Genomic DNA, 21,628 nt, shown 5'->3' with positions numbered 1-21,628 from the left:
GAAGCAATTTGCTCTTGCCTAACGTATTTTAATAGCGTTATTTGAGATAGATTTCCATTGTCTTTATTTTACACCTCCTCAATGTGCCCAAGTACATGGTCATTCCTGTGCTTTGGGATGAAAAGTCAAGCAGGTTGCCTGCTGCAGGGGGACCTCCCATCCAGTAGCAATCTTTGTGGGCGCTCTGGGATTGACTTAGAGGACATGTAAAAAGCATGATGTGATTTGTGACAAGGCTTCAAAATTTTTAATGTACGATAAATACCTTTAAGGCTGACAAAAAGGCCCAGAGAGGCCTAATTAAAATACTAAGTAAAATGGGATGCCAACACAACACAAAGATCCAAAGTGGGACCCTGGACTAACCGTCATGTTATTATCTCTTCTCAAGCTTGCCAATCCCCACTGTGTGTTTAGACTTAGAGTCTGTGAGCTAATTCCTGAGACAAAATATTCTCTTCTCTATCTATATACACCCTGCTAGTTTTCTGAAGAGGCCCAATTCACCTACCTACAGAAAATAATATATAAAATTAAGTTATCAACAAATCTATAATCACTTAAATTAAAAAAAAAACTACTTGGTAAGTTTAGTATCTTTTGCTATGTGTGTATACATGTAGTCATATACAAACAAGTAAAGTTACATAAGAGATAAGCCATAATATATGTACAATATGTTACCAGCAAGTAAGAATCCCTGAAACTCATTTTTCTTCTCATTATCTTTCATTAACATCCCATTGTTTATGCAGACTTAAGAAAATACAAATAGGAGAAATTACTGAAATCCTATTTTAAATTTCAAAATTATTTATTTAGTATGCTTGAGCCATGAAAATCTAAATTACATATTAATTAATATAGGCACTTTAAACCTTTAACACATTTTGTATTGTAATATATATTTTCAAGCAATATTCACTATTTTTACAAGACAGGGAAAATACAATTTTATTTATTCATAAAATTATACATAGGGAAAAAATTATACATAGGAAAATACAATTAACAACTTCAATGTTTTGTTGTCCAATTTTCTTTTCTTAAGGTACATTATTTATCACGTAACTTTCAAAACCCAGATCCAGTGCAGCAAACAGGTTTAAACTATAACATTTCCTCTGAGAGTGGTTTGCTCACTGAGATTCAGTTCTGTGAAGGATCATCACTTAGGGAACCTCTGGTCAGCATCACAGCCATATCTGAAGTTTTGGTCAAGCAGTGTAAGCACACGAGGTCTCAGCACTGGCTTGTACCAATGCTCCACGAGGGTGTCCTGTGCACAGGGACGATCTCCAGTGAGCCCCATAGTGCAAGCCCCTCACTACTGTTGTGGGCACTGAATCTCCGGGGCTGACTTTGAGGACACGAACATGATGGTGTCTGATTTCTTACAAGCCCCCTTTTCCAATTTGCTTGTAGTTTCTTTCCTTTTTTTCACTTCTGCTGAAAGCTTTGACTCTGCAGTTAACCTACAAGCATGAATATTCGCATATTCTGAATTCAAGGATGGTCAAGAAAAAGAAGTAAATGCCTAGTAGAGTGGGCCTCGAACACTAATGACCGACTCTATAGAACTTTTATATCAAGAAGGCTTCATTTTTTAAAATAAAAATAATTAATATAAAATAATAATTAATATAAAAATAAATATCTTCAAATCTGATAAGAGGTCAAGCAATGCCTGAGTTAAAGTATTAGGTAAAAGGAGATACACATCATCAGAACCCAGAACACAAAATTCAAAATGCTAAAGCAATATTTTAAGGTAGACATCACATAGGAAAAGGTTAACAAGCACAAGAAAAAATAACATGGAACCCAGGCTACCCAAGTAGATGTCTGTCTCAGACAAGGAAATAGAAAGCAAGCAAGCAAGCAAACAAACAAACAAAAAAACCCTTCAAACCAACTTCCCATCAGGCAAGCAGTAAACAAACAGCGCAGATGTTTAAATAAAAATTCTTGCTAGGCGTGGTGGTGCACACCTTTAATCCCAGCACTCGGGAGGCAGAGGCCAGCCTGCTCTACAATGTGAGTTCCAGGACAGCCAGGAATACACAGAGAAACCCTGCCTCGAAAAACAAACAAACAAATTCTTACTGGACGAACATTCATTCAGTGAAGACTGAAAGTGTAGTATTTCAGTTCTCAACAAAGCCCATCCTTACTGTGACAAAGCTAACCTCAAACTGTGTATCTAAGTTAAACATGCAGAAAATACATAAGGTTGGAAATGTTTTAAGTTAGTAGATGGACTTACACACTTAAAAACAAATTTCTGTGGTATTTTCTTGTGTGCATGTTTTTTTAAGCAGACAAAAACTTTCCAACGTGCAATGTGAGTCCATCAGGGACATGCGGTCATGTGATGTTTCTCAAGCAACCAAGGGCAGGAAAAGAAAGGCAGACAACAGACAGCAAGGTGCAGTGGCCACCTAGAAACCACCTAGACGCCCTGTCAAACACGGACTCACACAGCAGGCAGCCCCTGCTGAACCCCGTCCAGACCTGCCTGAGACTAGGCATATGGGCTAGAACATGGAGTTCCATTCCATGTGTCACATAGATGGAAACATTATTAAAATCAACAGAATGACACAACAGCAGCAGCTGATGTTTTCCTGGTGAACACTGCACTTGGCAGCACTGAGAACTTAACCCCAGGACACGCACTAGGCAGCCCTTGGCTCCGGGGTGCACTGGGTCTTGCTATCTCAGCTCAGCGTCTGATGCTGCACCTGCTCTCTGACTCACGTAGCCCTAGCAGTCCCCAGAGGGCTTGTCCCCTGGTGCAAACGCTCATCAACAAGCTCACTTGTCAAGTGTGTGAGGGCACTATTTTAAATAAACTCGTCAAGTGTATGAGGGCACTATTTTAAATAAACTTGTCAAGTGTGTGAGGGCACTATTTTAAATAAACTTGTCAAGTGTGTGAGGGCACTATTTTAAATAAACTTGTCATCGCACTGCATGCAGACACCACCCATCTCCTTAAAACTACTTGGCTCCTTCCTTTTCTTTAATCACTTTTTAAACTTTGTGTACAAGTGTGTGGGTCCGTGTGTTCTAGCCTATCCTTCCTAAGCCTGTCCCTTCCTCCCATTAGTCCTTAAATAAGATTTTCTTTGTATTTTCATGTCACACGCACACGCATGTTTTATGTACAGATAAAACCTGAGCCACAAATGAGAGAAACATGCACTATTTGTCTGAGATTAGATTAATTCATTTAGTATGATGTCTCCATTTGCATTCATCTTCCTCCAAATTACCCAGCTCTGTTCCCCCGTGGCTGACCAAGTTCCACTGTGTCTCTAGACCACGCATCCCTCAGCCCTGGCTGTGTTCCCCGTGGCTGACAAAGATCCACTGTGTGTCTAGACCACGCATCCCTCAGCCCTGGCTATGGTCCCCCGTGGCTGACAAAGATCTACTGTGTGTCTAGACCACACATCCCTCAGCCCTGGCTGTGTCCCCCGTGGCTGACAAAGATCCACTGTGTGTCTAGACCACACATCCCTCAGCCCTGGCTGTGTTCCTCGTGGCTGACAAAGATCCACTGTGTGTCTAGACCACACATCCCTCAGCCCTGGCTATGGTCCCCCGTGGCTGACAAAGATCCACTGTGTGTCTAGACCACACATCCCTCAGCCCTGGCAGTGTCCCCCGTGGCTGACAAAGATCCACTGTGTGTCTAGACCACGCATCCCTCAGCCCTGGCTGTGTTCCTCGTGGCTGACAAAGATCCACTGTGTGTCTAGACCACGCATCCCTCAGCCCTGGCTGTGGTCCTCTGTGGCTGACAAAGATCCACTGTGTGTCTAGACCACGCATCCCTCAGCGCTGGCTGTGGTCCCCCGTGGCTAACAAAGATACACTGTGTATCTAGACCACGCATCCCTCAGCCCTGGCTGTGGACCCTGTGGCTGACAAAGATCCACTGTGTGTCTAGACCACGCATCCCTCAGGCCTGGCTCTGTTCCCCGTGGCTGACAAAGATCCACTGTGTCTCTAGACCACACATCCCTCAGCCCTGGCTGTGGTCCCCCGTGGCTGACCAAGATCCACTGTGTGTCTAGACCACGCATCCCTAAGCCCTGGCTGTAGTCCTCTGTGGCTGACAAAGATCCACTGTGTGTCTAGACCACGCATCCCTCAGCGCTGGCTGTGGTTCCCCGTGGCTGACCAAGATCCACTGTGTGTCTAGACCACACATCCCTCAGCGCTGGCTGTGGTTCCCCGTGGCTGACAAAGATCCACTGTGTCTCTAGACCACGCATCCCTAGCCCTGGCTGTGCTGCTGGAAGTCTAGGTCAGTCCCACTGTCCTTCTGATGCTGCCGTAGAGATCCAGAACCTTCGGTCAGTTCCCTGTGCCATTCCCTCTTCTGACTTCTCACCTCTGTCAGCTTTGCTTTCTTGAAGGACAAAGCCCTTAGAACGTTGGTTCCTTCATTTACCACCTGACACGTCCTCTTTTAGTTACAAACTCAATTACACAGAAACTGGAATCTTTGAAGTTTTGGAATAAAAATGAAACTAAATTAGCTTTGATATTTAAAAATGTCAAGCAGGCATCAAAGCCTACTTGTGAAGGCTTAGTATAAATATCAAAAATCATAAAAACTTTTACCTGCTCTTACCCCAAAATTTAAGTCTAAATGTCTTAGACTACTGAAAAGTCCTTTGAGAAAGTAAGGTTTTCTTTCATGGCTACTCTTGAACCGAGAGAAAACAACAGTACATTTATTCCACTCAGCAAAGCACCCAGTGCTGGGCTGTATAATTTTGGTTTCATGGACAAGGGAAGTAAGTGTAACCACCTAGCATCACTTGCTAGTCACCATCCTTTCTTCTTGCAGCCACCTTAGTCTTCCTGAGGTGCTGAAAAGAATTGAAGGAAGACAGACCAAACTGCAGAGTTACAGTGCACACACCCAGGAACACAGAGCAGCGTGGAACAGTCAGAACACAGAGCAGCGTGGACCAGTCAGGAACACAGAGCAGCATGGCACAGTCAGGAACACAGAGCAGCATGGACCAGTCAGGAACACAGAGCAGCATGGACCAGTCAGGAACACAGAGCAGCGTGGAACAGTCAGGAACACAGAGCAGCGTGGAACAGTCAGGAACACAGAGCAGCGTGGCACAGTCAGGAACACAGAGCAGCGTGGCACAGTCAGGAACACAGAGCAGCGTGGACCAGTCAGGAACACAGAGCAGCGTGGCACAGTCAGGAACACAGAGCAGCGTGGCACAGTCAGGAACACAGAGCAGCGTGGCACAGTCAGGAACACAGAGCAGCGTGGCACAGTCAGGAACACAGAGCAGCGTGGCACAGTCAGGAACACAGAGCAGCGTGGACCAGTCAGGAACACAGAGCAGCGTGGCACAGTCAGGAATACAGAGCAGCATGGACCAGTCAGGAACACAGAGCAGCGTGGACCAGTCAGGAACACAGAGCAGCATGGACCAGTCAGGAACACAGAGCAGCGTGGCCCAGTCAGGAACACAGAGCAGCGTGGCACAGTCAGGAACACAGAGCAGCGTGGCACAGTCAGGAACACAGAGCAGCGTGGCACAGTCAGGAACACAGAGCAGCGTGGAACAGTCAGGAACACAGAGCAGCGTGGAACAGTCAGGAACACAGAGCAGTGTGGCACAGTCAGGAACACAGAGCAGCGTGGACCAGTCAGGAACACAGAGCAGCGTGGACCAGTCAGGAACACAGAGCAGCGTGGAACAGTCAGGAACACAGAGCAGTGTGGCACAGTCAGGAACACAGAGCAGCGTGGAATAGTCAGGAACACAGAGCAGCGTGGAACAGTCAGGAACACAGAGCAGCGTGGACCAGTCAGGAACACAGAGCAGCATGGAACAGTCAGGAACACAGAGCAGCGTGGCACAGTCAGGAACACAGAGCAGTGTGGCACAGTCAGGAACACAGAGCAGCGTGGAATAGTCAGGAACACAGAGCAGCGTGGAACAGTCAGGAACACAGAGTAGTGTGGCATAGTCAGGAACACAGAGCAGCGTGGGACAGTCAGGAACACAGAGCAGCGTGGCACAGTCAGGAACACAGAGCAGCATGGACCAGTCAGGAACACAGAGCAGCGTGGCACAGCTCAGGCAGTAGCAAGAGGAAAGATGGAGAAGGCTGCTGACGGCCAGGCAGAAGGACACACTGACCTGGGAGAGCTGGGGGTGTTCCCATTTTGTTCACGTAAGGCCTCAGAATTGGCTGGACCATCCACAAGCTTCACACATTTCTTCTCCTTCTTTGGCTGCATATCCAGAGGCGGGCTCTTGTGGGGAGAGAGGCTGGCTGGCTGAATGGCTGAAGAGGCTGGCTGGCCCCACTGCACAGTGTTATCATCGAAGTTATTAAGGCAGGACTCTTTCTCCTCTCTCTGAAGTGGCAGTCTAGAAACTTCTTCCCTAGGGGCATTGGCAGCAGGTGTTTCTTCTGGAGTAGTTATATCCAATGGCAGCACCTCACGTCTCTTTTTGAGTACAGGTACTTCAATTTTCTCTGAGAAGAAAAACATTAATAAAATATATGCTTAATGAATGGAAACACATGAACTATGAACCAAAGACTGAGGGGCTCCCAGCTGGATCAGGCCCTCTGAATAGGTGAGACAGTTGATTGGCTTGATCAGTTTGGGAGGCATCTAGGCAGTGGGACCAAGTCCTGTGCTCATTCCATGAGTTGGCTGTTTGAAACCAGGAACTTATGCAGGGACACTTGGCTCAGTCTGAGAGGAAGGGACTGGACCTCCCTGGACTGAGTTTACCAAGTCGATCACAGTCCTCGGGGGAGGACTTGTCCTGGAGGAGGTGGGAATGGAGGGTGGGCTGGGGGTAAGGGGAGGGCGTGGGAGCGGGGAGAATAGGGGAACCCATGGCTGATATGTAGAACTGAATGGTATTGTAAAATAAAAAACATATATCACAAAAAAAAATAAAATAAAATAAAATAAAATAAAATATATGCTTAGTGAATAAAAACAAAGACATAACCTGAGGAAACCAAGGGAGTTATATATAAATTTGTTCCTTTTTTGGTACTCTTCATATACATTTTTCTCTTTGATAAAATACATATACATTTAACTACTGTACCTTTTCCCAATACTTTCACGTTTTCATATAAGCAGATATTTATTGCATGTGGGCGCCCCACACATGCATGTGTGTCTCATTCTCTCCCTCCTGCTGCCCCTCAGTCTCCTCGTCAGCCTCACTTCTACCTCCTTGTGCTGTCTCTCCCCCATCTTCTGAGAGACACCCTTCACTGTCTGTCTGTGTCCAGGAAAGGACTCCAGGCTCTATCCTCACTGAGCACCATCAACTCTACCGTGAAGAGCGTCTATCACTTTCTCCTTGTAAATTCCGTGTCCACACAGCTCTCGGAATGATCAGATCAGGGCTGGAGGGCGGGAAGGTCTACTGCAATCTCTGCAGGTGAAGCAGCAGTGGCAGAGTCCAGGAGTTCTGGTTCGCGCCCCACAGTGCAGCCAGGAGACCTTGTGCAGCCCCCTCTCTCTGCACTTCAGCATCTTTAAGACTGCTTCACTCAGTACCGCCTTGCAGGGAGGGAATGAGAGACAGCTGGGACTCTGAACACTGGTAATGCACGTCTACTACTATGTCTAAAATGTACTCAGAATCTGGCCACTTGTATGACGGCTATCTCCCCAGTCCCAACCACACCCTGCTCACAGCGGCTGCTACAGAGCCTCTATGCTCAGGGCCTACCGATCCCCTGTGGGGTCCCACACAGCCCCCCAATTACTCTAATGTCTTTCTCCCACTGCCACCCCAACGTGCCCTTTCATTTTCAACCCCCAAACGTCAGAGGTCTGAGGTGCTACCGCAAAGACGGGGCCCTGCTCCACACTTCTGCCTTCAGATCAGCGTGCCCCGCCCCCTCTCTTTTGCACTGCTCTTCGGAATCACCCAGACCCCACCCGTGTCTGTGCTGGGCTGGCAGACCTCGGGAATTCATACTGGGTAATTCTTAACCAGGGGAGCCTACTGGATCCCGGAAGAGAAAAAGCACAAAGAAAGACGTCTTTTAAAAACTATACAAATCTTCCTATTGTCAACAACCTCCCCCTAGTGGTGAGAGTCACTGTAGTTCACAGAGATGATCTCAAAGTTAGGCAAAGCGAACCTGGTTAAGAATCCTTAAACTCAAACATGCTAACACAACCTTTTGAGGAGGGGATGGGGTCAGAACCACAGCATTCATACATTTCTTAATACTGACTTTCTATTTTTCAACTTAAACACTATAAAAGCCACTGTTTGTAGTATATCAGCTGCAGAGACTGTATGAGTAGGCTATTTTCTGAGTAGTTAAGATTTATTGTATTTCCTGTATCAAAATGTTTTTCTGTAAAAACAGAATTCCTGGGCCAGGCATGATGGTGCACACCTTTAACCCCAGCACTTAGCAGGGATTAGTGGTAGGATCTCTGTGAATTCAAGACCAATCTGGTCTATACAATACGTTCCAGGCTAGCCAGTGTGAGTCTGTTTCAAAATTAAATATAAACAAGTGAATAAATAAATAAATCCAAGATGAATGATGGAAGATGATAGAATCTGTGCTGCCATCAATTATCCCTTGAGTTTGAATAACCACACACTAGAAAACACCTCATAGAGCTCAGAAAACCCAAATACAAAAGCAAGATGGCAAAGACTCTGGAACACACACACACACACAGCAACTGGAAGGTCCTGTTACTGTGGTCCTCCTTCCCCAAGCCACTCGGGCATCCTGCACAGAACGGTGACTGTGCTGGAAGGTCCAAGGGGACATCTGACTTCCCATCACCCTGGTCCCCTGTGGTGTTTCACTCCTACACTGGCCCACAAGGGAGACAACCGGGGCTATTCTACCCCAAGCCAGCAGAGAACAAGAAGAAATGGGCAAACAGGAATTAATATCCAGACCTTGCCGTGGTCCTCCATCCCTGCCACACCTTCCAGACAGACTATGTACACGCCCCGTCCTGCTGGAGGCACAGTCCACATGGTCTTTGGACTCGAGTGTGGGACTGGCTCGCCCACATGTCCTGGGTGCCCCCTTATACACTGTCCACGGCCACCAGGTGGACACTGTACCAGCCATAGAGCCATCACAAAACTGACAGCTAACCTGAGCTGAGGGTGACCTCAAAATGCTCAAGTGGAATGTAAGAAGTTGGTTTACTGAGAATTTCAATAAACAAACAAACCAAAAGTAAAAAATCAAAACGCACCCCAAACACCAAAACAATGAAACAGAAGTCACAGGCAAACACAGATGGCAAGGAATATGACAACAAACATCTATTTCATGAGTCCAGAGATGTATGTAGGGACTGAGAAAGCCAAGGAGGGAGGGCCTTAACAAGGTCTAAACAAGGTGCCCACGACAGAACTCAAGCCATGCGTGGGACAGCTGGAGACAAAGGGCTTAACCACTGGAGGAAACCAGAGAAGTCAAACCTACAAGCCAGATACAGAAAATGAGAAGTGAAGTCTAAGACGTCCACAGCAGAGCTGACCAGTCAGGGAAGAGTGAGTGAGTCTGAGACAGGCTGTTCAAGACAAAGGAAAAGAGCATGAGTGAGAAGGAAGGGAGGGAGAAAACTCCAGCGTCTTCTGAGACACCATCCAAAGGGAAGTCGAGGCCACTGGCACCGAGAGAACCAGAGAATGAGGAAGGGCACAGAGTTTGCGCAAAGAAGTAACAGAAAGCCCCAGAAACCCAGGAAGAAATGTCCTTCCCACGGGAAGGTCAAAGTTTGCTCAGACCCAACCAGAGTCAAACTCTCAAAGGTCACAGAACATTCCGAGAGCAGCACAGGGGAGGTGAGGGGACAGCCATGTCCCCAGCAGCAGACTTCAGAGGCTGAAGGGAAAAGCTGCCAGGCTAAGCGGTTCTGTGGAGATGGGACATGGACGCCCTTCCCTAATAAAAGCTGAAGCAATCACTGTGACTAGACCTGTCTACAGGGATGCTAAAGCATGTTCAAAAGGAGAGGGCGAAGATGCTCATGCGCAACGTGAAACCATCTGAAGGTAGGCTGGGCTGCAGTAACAGTAACAACGGCTCAGTGGTCAAGAGCACTGGCTGCTCTCCCAGAGGACCTGGGTTCAATTCCCAGCACCCACATGGCAGCTCACAACTGTCCTTAACACCAGTTCCTTGGGATCTGATGTCCTCTTCTGACCTCTGCAGGCACCAGGCATGCACATGGTATACAGACATACGTGCAGACAAAACGCCCATACACACAGAAATAAATAAATCTTCGTGGAGGCAGGGAGCACCTAAAGTTTTAAAAACTGAAATGATCAGAGAAAATCTAAATATTCAGACATGATAGTCACATAGATCCTATGCACTCAGCAGGAAGATTTAAAAATAGCACTAACAAAGGAACAATTATAATCAATTGTTAAAGGATAGGAAATATAAAAAAGGCATGAATTTTGACATCAAAACTCAAAGCAAGGAGGGAAATGGAGCTAAGAGAAGGGTTTTTTTTGTGTGTGGGTTTTTTGCCTTTGTATTCACACTTCAGTTCAATGTAACTTGTTTTAAATATAGGGTGTTCTTTATGAGCTTGTGGTAATTATGGACGAAAAAGTTAAAGTCTAAAGGATGGAAACAAACATACTGACCGAGAAACACCTCTCAGCAATGAAGACAGTAGGAGAGAAAGAAAGGAAGAAAAGGCCTGCCAGAAAACAACCAGCAATACGGCTGGTTCTTAACGATCAGTAATTACTCTGGATGCAGATGGATTACATTATCTAATTAAAAGACAGTGGCTGAAGGGATTACAAAAACAAGAACAGAGGATGCTGCCGATGTGAGACTCATTTCATCTGCAAGGATATGCAGAGGCTGCAAGTTAATAAATGAAAAATGTAATCCACATGGAGACCAGAACAAAGTGGGATATTATGTCAGGTCAAATAAACTTCACATCAAAACTATGAGATTAGAACATTAAAGAATGGTAAAGGGGGTCTGGAGAGATGGCTCAGTGGTTAAGAGCACTGCTTGCCCTTCCTGAGTTCAATTCCCATCAACCACATGGTAGCTCTCAACCATCTGTAATGAGATCTGGTGCCCTTTTCTGACCTGCAGGGATACCTGCAGACAGAACACTGTATACGTAATAAATACATAAATCTTAAGAAAAAAAAAAAGAATGGTAAATGGGTCAAAACCAACCCTGTAGCATACATATACACACACAACACATAAACAAACATTGATACAGCTCTCTGTATGAGAGACACCAGCATACATACACACACACACACACACACACACACACACACACACACACACAACACACAAACACTGATACAGCTCTCTGTATGAGAGACAGACAACAGCATACACACACATACACACACACACACAAACACACAAACATTGACACAGCTCTCTGTATGAGAGACAGCAGACAAGTGACACCTGGGGATGGCCACGCCCACTTACAGCAGTGGAAAATCATCCAGACAGGAAGTCAGCAGACACTCTGGATTTAAAGTACACTCCAGACTTCAAATGGAGCTAAGAGAAACTTATAGAACATTCTACCCAACAGCTGTAGAATCCATTCTCTATTGCATATGAAGATCATGTTAGAAAAAAAAAAAAAACAAGTCTGAACAAAACATATTTGTTTTGGTGGGACCCCAAACCAAGGTTCCATCAAACATCTTTTCTGACCCCAACCAAACAAGCAATAGAAAGACGTTAATCAACGCAGCTGAACAGAAAGCTGGGGAATTAACCAGTTCATTCACACAGCTCGTATATTCACAACATCAAAACACAGAACAGGGAAAGGACCTTCAATTAACGGTGCTAAGAAAACTGGCCACTACATGCAAAGTACCAAACACCTCATCTCTCATATGAAACACAACCAGCTAAAAATGGACTAATCACTGATGTAACATGAAAATACTAGAAAAAAAACAGGGCAAGTGCTACCTGACTGCTAGTGAGGACCTTTAGAGAAGACCTCAACAAGTACAACAATAAAAGCAAAAATAAAAAGTAAAAGCAAAAAAATGGATATCAAACTAAAACTTCTGTAACAGCAAAGTAAACAACAATGGAAAGGATCTACAGAATGAAGAAAAGTCGGCAAAGTATATGCCTAATAAAATAGTAACATCTATAAAAATTATAAAGACCCAGAAACAAAATACCTCAAAAACAATCTGATTTGTTAAAAAGAGCAAACCAGGGGCTAAAGAACGGCCCACTGGGTAAAGATGCTTGCCCTGTGAGCCTGACAACCTGAGTTAGAGCTCCAGGAACTGTACAGAGGAAGAAGGAGAGCCAGCTTTCCAATGCTGCTGACTGATCATCACATACACTGTGGTGTGTAAGCATACACCACACACAGGTACACGCTCACACGCAGTAATAATAAATACATATGTAAAAGCCAAACACTGTGTGACCTCATTCATCTGGGAGCTCCTACAGCATGATGACTATAGTTAACAGTAACACACTGTGTATTTCAGACAGTTAGAGGAAAGAACTTTCAAAGTTCTCACAACAAAGAAAGGGAAAAGTTTAAGATACTAAAACCATGAGTAGTTCTGAGATATTAATAAAGTGATAGACATTAATTACCTTGATTTGATCATTATACAACACATACATAAATGGAAGTATCACATTGTACCCTATAAATGTGTCCAATTACTATGTGGCACAAGAAAAACAAATAGAACTTTCACTATGGAGTTGGAGACATAGAAAGCCCTTGAGATCAAGACTCCATCTCAGCCTTTCTGGTGGTGGATCCCAAGGACACATGACTAATTTCTGGTCAATGGAATGACAGCAGACAACATATGCACTGTATTTATCAGTCCTGGAATGCTCCTCCAGAGGTTCAGTAGAGGGGGGGAAGGGGGAGGGAGGGAGGGAGGGAGGGAGGGAGGGAGGGAGGGAGGGAGGGAGGGAGGAGGTAAGTACTTAAACCTAAGCCTTGCTTAGTTCTTCTATAAACAAACTTAGCCGGTCTAGTTCCCAGTATCAGCTGTTTCAACACAATGAAACTCTTTGGCCTGTGCATGGTCATATGTATCTATGATCCCACTCAGAAGGCAGAGTGAAGAAGGGCAGAAGTATGAGGCCAGCCTGGGCTGCACAGTGAGATCCTTTCTCAAAATAACTCTTTGGGACATCACGAGATGCTACAATCTTCAAGGGGAGAAACTCAAGTTCTTGCTGTTCAGTATGATGAACTCAGATATCCTAAGAAAAAACATTACTATATTCATGTTCAGGTAACCAGTTCTCTTAATTTTCTTACACATTTGACAGCTAACTTTACTACAGATATACGATGACAAGTTAAGCTTTGATGACACTGGTAAAAAGCTACAAAACATGTCTTCGCTTCTCAGAGCTAGTCATGATTTGAAAGACAAAAAGCCTACGAAACACACACCTTCAGGCTCATACTTCAGCTTTAATTCATCTAGCTTAGCTCTCAGCTTCATGTTTTCACTTTCTGTAAGCTGAAGGTGCCTTTCATTTGCAAACAGTTTCCGCTCGATATCCAGGGCCCGCTGGCTCTCAAATAACGCCTTCATTCTCTGTATGGACAGTTCACCCTTTGTGCCTTCGTTTTCTTTTCTACAGTAACAGAAAAGAGTAATTAAAGAATATTAAAATAACCAGGCAGTGGTGGCGCATGCCTTTAATGCCAGCACTCAGGAGGCAGAGCCAGGCGGCTCTCTGTGAGTTCGAGGCCAGCCTGGTCTACAGAGTGAGTTCCAGGACAGGCATCAAAACTACACAGAGAAACCCTGTCTCGAATTAAAATCGTACATAGTGTAAACATGGTAAACTAAGTCTTGTGTATTAAAAAGGCATTTCTCTGAGTTTTTAGTAATAAAGAAAAGAAACAGTAAATTAAAGTAAGCAACCCCCCACAAAAACTTCATGGATTCTTTAAAGGAAACAGAGGGAGAAAATTTTTTTTCCAAATGCACATATACATATCCCTTTACATTTTGAATTATATGAAATTTATTCTTGAATTTTGATGGAGAAACTTAAGAGTTTGTTTCACTTACCAATCCTAATGCTAAACATAAAAGAAATGCATGCTTTATATAAACTCATATGCTACACAAGGATATTTTATTGACTTTCTTCTGGAGATTATTTTTAACAATTAAAAACAAACAAATAAAAAACTCAGTCAGTAATACTATTATAAGCAAGTAAAACCCTTCATCATTGTATTCACAATCGCAAACACTTACTTTAACTTATCAAGCTTTAGCTGAAGTAAATCTGCATAATAGGTGCTGTCTTCTAGAGTACCAGGGCTGGCTGATGTGGAAGGCTTAGAGTCCATACTTTCATATAAGTTCTAACGAAAGCAAAAACTCTTATTACACAGAGTAGACAACAGACCAGGTCTGCTGTAACAGCAGCAGACACCACTAAGCTGGAACTCACCAGTTTACAGTCACCAAGCTAAGACCCACCCTCTTAACTCTTAACTCACCTGCCTTCTGCAGTAGGGAGAATAAGCATTTCTCTTTTCAAATAAGGAAAGTGGCTCAATGTGACATGGGCCTGACAATAACATGTTTAGTTCTGAAACTAAGGCTTCCAACCACACCAGTCCCACAGCTCCCTCTCCTAGCTTTTAGAATGGAAGACGCAATGACTGTGGGTTCCATTCTGGACTTTAGAGAAAGGCTATAAAATGGAAAAACACAGAGAGGAAATCCTTGATGTTACTGAAGAAAATTCTTTGTATTTCTCGAGGTGGGGGTGGTGGTGGTGGTAAATTTGTTCAAAAATTTGCAAACAATTTTAGAGAGTGCAAAAACCCAACTCTCCTTAACTTCAAAATGTACTTTTCAAAGTACGGTGATCAGCTCATGTAGACACACCACTGCCCAGTAACACACTACATACACATTTAACAAAAATGTCATCTTTTCCCACAGTTCTAAGAGATGGAAATAAAACTTACTATTTAATGACAGACTAATGGCCACAATACAGAATGCCTAAGGGATCATTAATATTTACAAAATCTGTCACTTATATAAACTTGAATCTTTTACTAGATGCTTAATGAAAAGATACTAATGCTCCCTAAGGTAATTAAAAACTTTGAAAATTTGTAAATGTAGTATAATCCTACAAAACACCACCAAATAGTTCTTTCTAGTGTGTGTGTGTATGTGTGTGTGTGTGGTGCGTGCATCAGACAAGAGAAAAGCAAACATGTAAAAGCAACCAGAACACTATGAAGAAAAAACTAGGGGAACTAAAGTCTAAAAATAAAAACATATACTAAAAAACATCTGTAACTTAAACAGTATAGCACTGCTGTACAGAGGTCAACCAAAACATAGAAAATGTTGAAAGACTCATGCACACACAGAAACTTGTTATGCGATAAACCTGGCATCTCATTGGAGCCAAATTTAACAAATGATGCCAGGACTGACTTCACATCCTACAAAAAAAGACTGAGGTAAGACTGCCGTGAGCTCCAAAAAAATCTAAACATTGGATCAACTTGTACTGAAACTGGAATACTGAAATTATGAGTAACTGCATAATAAACTATAGAAGCCAAAAATGTAGAGATTTTTCAATCAAACTTTGGCTATATTTTTGAAAAGATGTTACATATACCTTAAATTTCTCCAGATTTTTAATTTCACCTAAAAGGTCTTTTATTTCACCATTCTTCTGTTCCAACATGGCAAACAACCGTTCCTGCTGCTCAAATTCGGTTTGAGATCCCCTCATCCTCAGCAATGTGGAGATTTGTAACTAGAAAAACAACCACCCCCAAAATCACAATCAAGATCCTGGGAAGCATACTTCTGGTATAATTCCTGTCTTGTGAGCCACTGATCTGAATTCAGCCTGGAAAGTAAAGAGTTCTTTTTCATCTCATAATCTGAAAACATTTGCATCAAAAGTTTTGTTGTGGGTAACTTTCAAGTACTTATTTTGACTACTTTTATGTTATCGGAGGCCTTTACCATAATTATTGATGTGTCTGTGAAATGCACATGCTGAGGTCGGGCAGCATGCCATTCAGACAGTACATAGCCTGGCCAAACATCACCTGCTACTCGTCACTTGAATTAACACTATAAGTCGACTGGGGGTCTTCTAGAATTTGTAAGTGAGTGGGGAATTGTTAAGTTACTCACAGAAACTAACAACAAGGATGGGTAAATGTTTTACTACATGTTAAGTCCAGGACAACTCTACAAGGCAGGTTTTGGCTAGCACCTTCCTATTTACAACATGAAAAATGAACATCCCATCTCAAGAGGCTCATCTAACTCCCAAGTTTGATTACTGAATTTCCTCATGGTTTTGGTAAAACACTTATGGAGGGAAACTGAGGAGGGAGCCTGTCTAGCAATCCATTACTACCTCAGCAGCACTGGGCACAGCGGGGAGGGTCAGACCCAAAGGACGGGTGCAGTGAGGACTGGTGCTTTCTCACTGCCCTAAGCTTCTTGTAATGAGGAAAGGAAGACAGTCTACTTGACCTAGTGAGCTGCAGGGCTAAGAGGCCATGAGGAGTACAGAGTTCAATAAAAATAAGCCTTCATGTGAGAGCTGGTGAGAGAGTTAAGTCTAGATGACATAGGAAACAGTGTTATGCTCAAGAACACACCATGCTATGCACAAAAAATAATAAACTATTTCTCATTCCAACTGGATAAGACAACTCACTGTCTACCTGGTGAGTCAGTGAATAACCACTAGAGCAATTTGCAGCTGCCTTCCCAAGGTGATGTTTGAAATATAAAGACTCATGCATTCTACAAATAATTACATAGAATACTTCCTGAAGGAAGACAGTTTCCTATATATAGCTGCTAAGACAAAGCAGACGTAAAGCCTTTACCAGTCTATACCTTCATTTTGTTCATCTGCTCTCTGGTGAATGCATTTTGCTTCTTCATTGACTGATACTTGACTTTCATCAAGTTGAGCTGGCGTTCCATAGCCACCCTCCGATCCTCCACCTGGAAAATATTAATGTGTTTGTTCTTGTAGTAAATGAAACGCCAATTTAGTCAATTTGGTCATGAGAACACTTGTAAGTACCTCTGCAAACAAGGAGTTTCCTTTACTGTTGGGATCCAAGGCTTGCTGAAGGGCATGACCCAACTGCACCTGAAGATCTTGATTTTCTATGCGAGCTTTCTAGATTGAAAGGCAAACAGTTTCACTGGCGGAGATCAGCAAGAGGGCGCTGGGTTACTAACTGGAAGCATGACAGCACTCTCACCATACCTCTAAGGCGTTATAATACGACACCGCTTCCTTCTCTCGCTCCTCTTTTTCTTCTTTAAGCCGGTCTACCTGGTGCATTAAGGAAGTATTGAAGCATTCCAGTTGCTCTTGTTTGTACTGCAGTTCATCCACCTCTTCCTTGAGAGCAGCCTATTCAACACGAATACAGAGTTCTCGTGAATAATCTCTCACACAGCAGCTGATTCATCTACTGGCTCCCACCTCATATTAAAACAAAACCATTCAAAGACTGCCAAGAAAATTTTAAAAGGTTTTTAATTAATGAAATTTTTGGCAGAAAGCCAATGAAAATACCTTGGAAACTGCCCCTTTTTCCTTTGAATTTTAATTATCCACATTTGAAATGAAAAATCTATATTGACATGCATTTTAATTTCCACTATGCTAACACTGTATATTGGGCTTTTATGATCCAAACCAATATCAGAATAAAAGCCTATAAATGGTTCCAGAGTTTCCATAATGTAAAATCTGCCTTAAGTAATCATGAAATAGAAAACTATTTTATGAATGAATTAATCCACCTGAAAACTCTGCAGAGTGCTTTTTGGTTACATCCAAAACCATTTCAGTCCTCAAACTGCTTCTTGAGAACAACTACAACATGTTCTAAGAACATGCAGAACGATTCTAAAGTAAAATGAGGAAACACCTGAAATATAAATTACCTTCACACCTTCCATTTCAGTTAGCTCAATCTGAAGAGCCAGCACCTCCGAAGACATGCTATTGCCCATGCGCTGCTCAGACATTAGCCGGAGCTCTTCCGATTTGCGAGCGAGAACTTCCTCTTGGTGATCCAGCTTCTGCTTCAGCTGCTTTTCACTTAACCTTGCTTCATCTAGTTCCACTTTCAGTTTCTCTAACTAAATCAGGAAAAGAGAAAGAGGCACAACCTTTGAACTGAGGGTTCCTTGAGTTCCTTTGACTTTCCATCCTGAAACTGTATTTAGAGTCTAGACCTGATTTTCCAGATGCTACTCTACAGAAACTCACTGGATCTCAGTGACATGAGCAAAGCACCTCTCCCTCCCCACCGCAGTGCTGGGAACTGAACACAGGATCTTGGGTTTGCAAGTTAAACATCTCTCACCAAATTACATCCCCACCCACTAAGTGTCTTTTAAACAGTGACCTATACTGTTCTAGAAATTCAGGAATAACCCACACTAGTCACCCAAGTAGACCTGATTTGTTTAGAGGCAACTGAAGGTGGTATAACCAACCACCAGGCAGCTGTAAAGAACAGGAAGCAGTCCTCATCCCCAGCCCTTAAGAAGAGACATGGGTAACGACGACACAAGCAGGTAACTTGATTAGAAGACCACAGCAGTGTGATGATGGTCTGGACTACAGGGACAGGAGCTACCGAGAGATCTTATAGGTCAACTCCTTGGAATTCAGTGACAGATTCAATGTGAGAAATAAGACAAAGATAATGAGTAAACCTTGAAAATTTTAAAACAAATGGTTTGAGAATATCAGCAACACCATTTTTTAAAATTTACTCTTTCTTCTATAAAAAGGCCATCTTTATAATTATCTTTGCTTTACCTAGTCCCAAGTATTTCCTCTATCATATCTGCTTAGGTAATTAGGGCGACCGCTAAGTCCACACAGGAATGAAAGACAAGAATACATCATTTCCAGTTATCCATATCTCTAATCAGATTAGCTGCAAACAGGATTACTACCTGTCAGTGCTACAGGCAAGATGATTCTGATTTCACCGATACCATTATTCAAAACAGAAAAATATGTTGTAGCTTAATGAAAAATTATAGGTGGAAACAGACATGGAAAAATATTAAAAGACTACAAAACTACTAAAAACTGAAAAACAGACTTCTGAGAAAATAGGGCATTAAAAAAATCTTATCAAGTTTTCATAGAGTAGGATCTGAAAAACTAACAACAAAAAAAAAAAAAAAAAAAAGGGCACAAACTGCACATGAAGAGAAGGATAAGCAGAGCCCTAGACTTCTTGGAGGAAACTGGAGGTCCAGGGCAGCTGGGGGTTCTGAGAGTGAAGGGCGCTCACTGAACAGCTGCCCTGTTTACAGAGGAGCCAGCACGTGAGGAATCAGCAGAGCACGGCACAAGTTCAGTCCCGGGACTTACTGCCCGACAGCCGCAGTCAAACAGCAGCTGACAGTTCTAGTTCATGTTCTGTTCAGTGTCCTCAGTTTGCCAGCCATTAGCATCCTGTTCCGTCACCATGGAGATAAGACGACATCCTTCACAAGCTTTGTTCGGAAACTGGATCTTCCCTAATTTTTTCTTTCATAAACACTTGTTTCACCTCTAAAGCACATTAACTCACCAGACAGTACTGGTTTGTATGCGGAGTAGCAGCACATTACTAACTGCAGGAACTGCTACAGGACTAGTTAGTTCTCTTGCAAGGTGAACCAACCACATGCTATAAGGAGGCCATACTGATCACCAATATTACAAATATTCCAAAAACAAATATTCAATACCCAATTTAAATAATTAAATAAATAATTTCACGTCATTAGAAGGCTAGTACGTACACAAATTCCTTTCGTAGCTTATTTCTCAGTGTTTCCACTCAGAACATGAAGCTAGAGGAAACTGATCTCTGGCCTTTTTGCACAGCTAGTCCTTGAGCAACTCCCCGCCCCCATGCTCACAGGCATCTAAACAACACAGGCTGTTTTGCGGACACAGATCCAAACCTTGTTTTTCAGGCCGCTCACTTCCTGCCTGTGGCTTCTGTTCAGCTGCATTTCCAGCTGCTCCAGCTGCGTCTTCTGCTGTTGTTTCAAAGTTTCACATTCACAGCTCAAACTTTCCAACATCCGACTCTTGAGCTCAACTTCTCTTTGTAGAGCATACTTCTCTTGGTTATAATTCTGAAAACACACTTCATTGCATTAAAAAACTTAAGTCATTAGGTATTAGTTAGCATCTTAAACTGGCTCATACCTGTTTCATTTGCTACCATCTAAATAACAACCACCTGTCAACTTGGGAATAATGCAGTTATCAGTTTTTTACTTTTCTGGGGTGTGGGCAGGGTTACACGCATGTTCACGTGGGCAAGCACACATGTACATGTGTGTTAGTGTAGGACAGACAACAGCCTCAGGTGTTGTTCCTCAGGCAATGACCATCTTATTTTGGGGACAGAGTCTCTCACTGACCTAGAACTTGCCTGCCAAGTAGACTAGGTGAGCCTGCCAGTGAACTGAGCCCCAGGGATCCACCTATTTCTGCCTCTCCTGCACTAGAATTGATAAGCATGTACCAACATGTCAGCTTTTTAAGTAAGGGTTCTGGGAACTAACTCAGGTAAGCATTTTACCAAATGAGCTATGAGCTCAAGCCTGCTAATCAGTCCTAATGAACCCCAAAAAATGGAGATTGCAGTGGCCTCAAAACAGTCAAGCTGAAGATAGAAAGGCGCTGGTCCCAGGAAATTACTGACTTCTGCTTCCCAATCTGTGGTCTCTGGTGCCCTTACAGCCAGCAGAGGAAATGATAATGGAGGAAGCATTCTCTGGATTCCAAATTCAATGAACCCCCATATTGATGAGTGATAAGACTTTCCTGAAAAATTCTTGGCCTTGGTAAACATCAACCATCATGGTAGCAGCCAAGTCTTATCTCAAGCTCATCAAAAACTAGGAATTTGACTGATTATTAGGAAAGTTACCTTTTACTTAATACAGTACAACAACAGAATCTTTCCAAAATTAAAATCCACTTGAGAGACAAGAAAAAGTAAAGGGACCTTTGGTAGTGCAATACCAGAATCACTGTACCCACCTTACAAAAACAGTCAGCTGTCCTCCCAACAACTGTCCATTCCATTCCATGCTCACTTAAACAGCCAGCAAATGTGCCAGGTAACAAACCCAGAGATAGATAAAACATGGCGCCTAACCTCAAGATCAGTCTAGAACAGACACACACTTAAAAACTGTCAGTCACAGTGATCGGTACTGAGGACAAGGGTGGGCTGAGAGGAGGCTTTTTTTAGAACTAGATCCTGCAAACACTATATGGAGGACCAAGGAGAAATTTAATTCTACTTAATATTATGCAAAGAATCCCAAGGAGTTATGAAGTGATTAAAAGAAAATCTCTCATGTTTATGCCTTCAAGGAATATGCATATGCCACATTCTTAAGTCTAAGTGCCCAACACAGAGACTCCAAGACAGCTAAGAATTCTTTTCAAGTACACACCATAATTCTGACTAATATAATCCTTATTA

The 21,628-nt window shown here is 43.1% G+C and overlaps 1 protein-coding gene across 2 annotated transcripts in view; it reads right to left on the bottom strand.

Annotated features, from left to right (window-relative positions):
• Positions 1-795: 795 nt before the first annotated feature.
• Positions 796-21,628, bottom strand: part of Spdl1 (spindle apparatus coiled-coil protein 1) — a 28,342-nt gene continuing 7,509 nt past the window's right edge. For both annotated transcript variants that reach the window (XM_076578061.1, XM_076578062.1), the window contains exons 3-12: positions 20,085-20,261; positions 18,051-18,248; positions 17,362-17,511; positions 17,173-17,271; positions 16,980-17,090; positions 15,730-15,870; positions 14,331-14,440; positions 13,508-13,695; positions 6,195-6,537; positions 796-1,475 (exon numbers count right to left, since the gene is read on the bottom strand). In XM_076578061.1, coding sequence (XP_076434176.1) covers positions 1,328-1,475; positions 6,195-6,537; positions 13,508-13,695; positions 14,331-14,440; positions 15,730-15,870; positions 16,980-17,090; positions 17,173-17,271; positions 17,362-17,511; positions 18,051-18,248; positions 20,085-20,261 — 1,665 coding nt within the window. In that variant the 3' untranslated portion in view covers positions 796-1,327. The remainder of the gene's footprint in view (positions 1,476-6,194; positions 6,538-13,507; positions 13,696-14,330; positions 14,441-15,729; positions 15,871-16,979; positions 17,091-17,172; positions 17,272-17,361; positions 17,512-18,050; positions 18,249-20,084; positions 20,262-21,628) is intronic.

This window comes from Peromyscus maniculatus, chromosome 8, assembly GCF_049852395.1.
Source record: "Peromyscus maniculatus bairdii isolate BWxNUB_F1_BW_parent chromosome 8, HU_Pman_BW_mat_3.1, whole genome shotgun sequence".
Lineage (NCBI taxonomy): Eukaryota > Metazoa > Chordata > Mammalia > Rodentia > Cricetidae > Peromyscus > Peromyscus maniculatus.
This window is presented reverse-complemented; position numbering and strand designations above follow the sequence as displayed.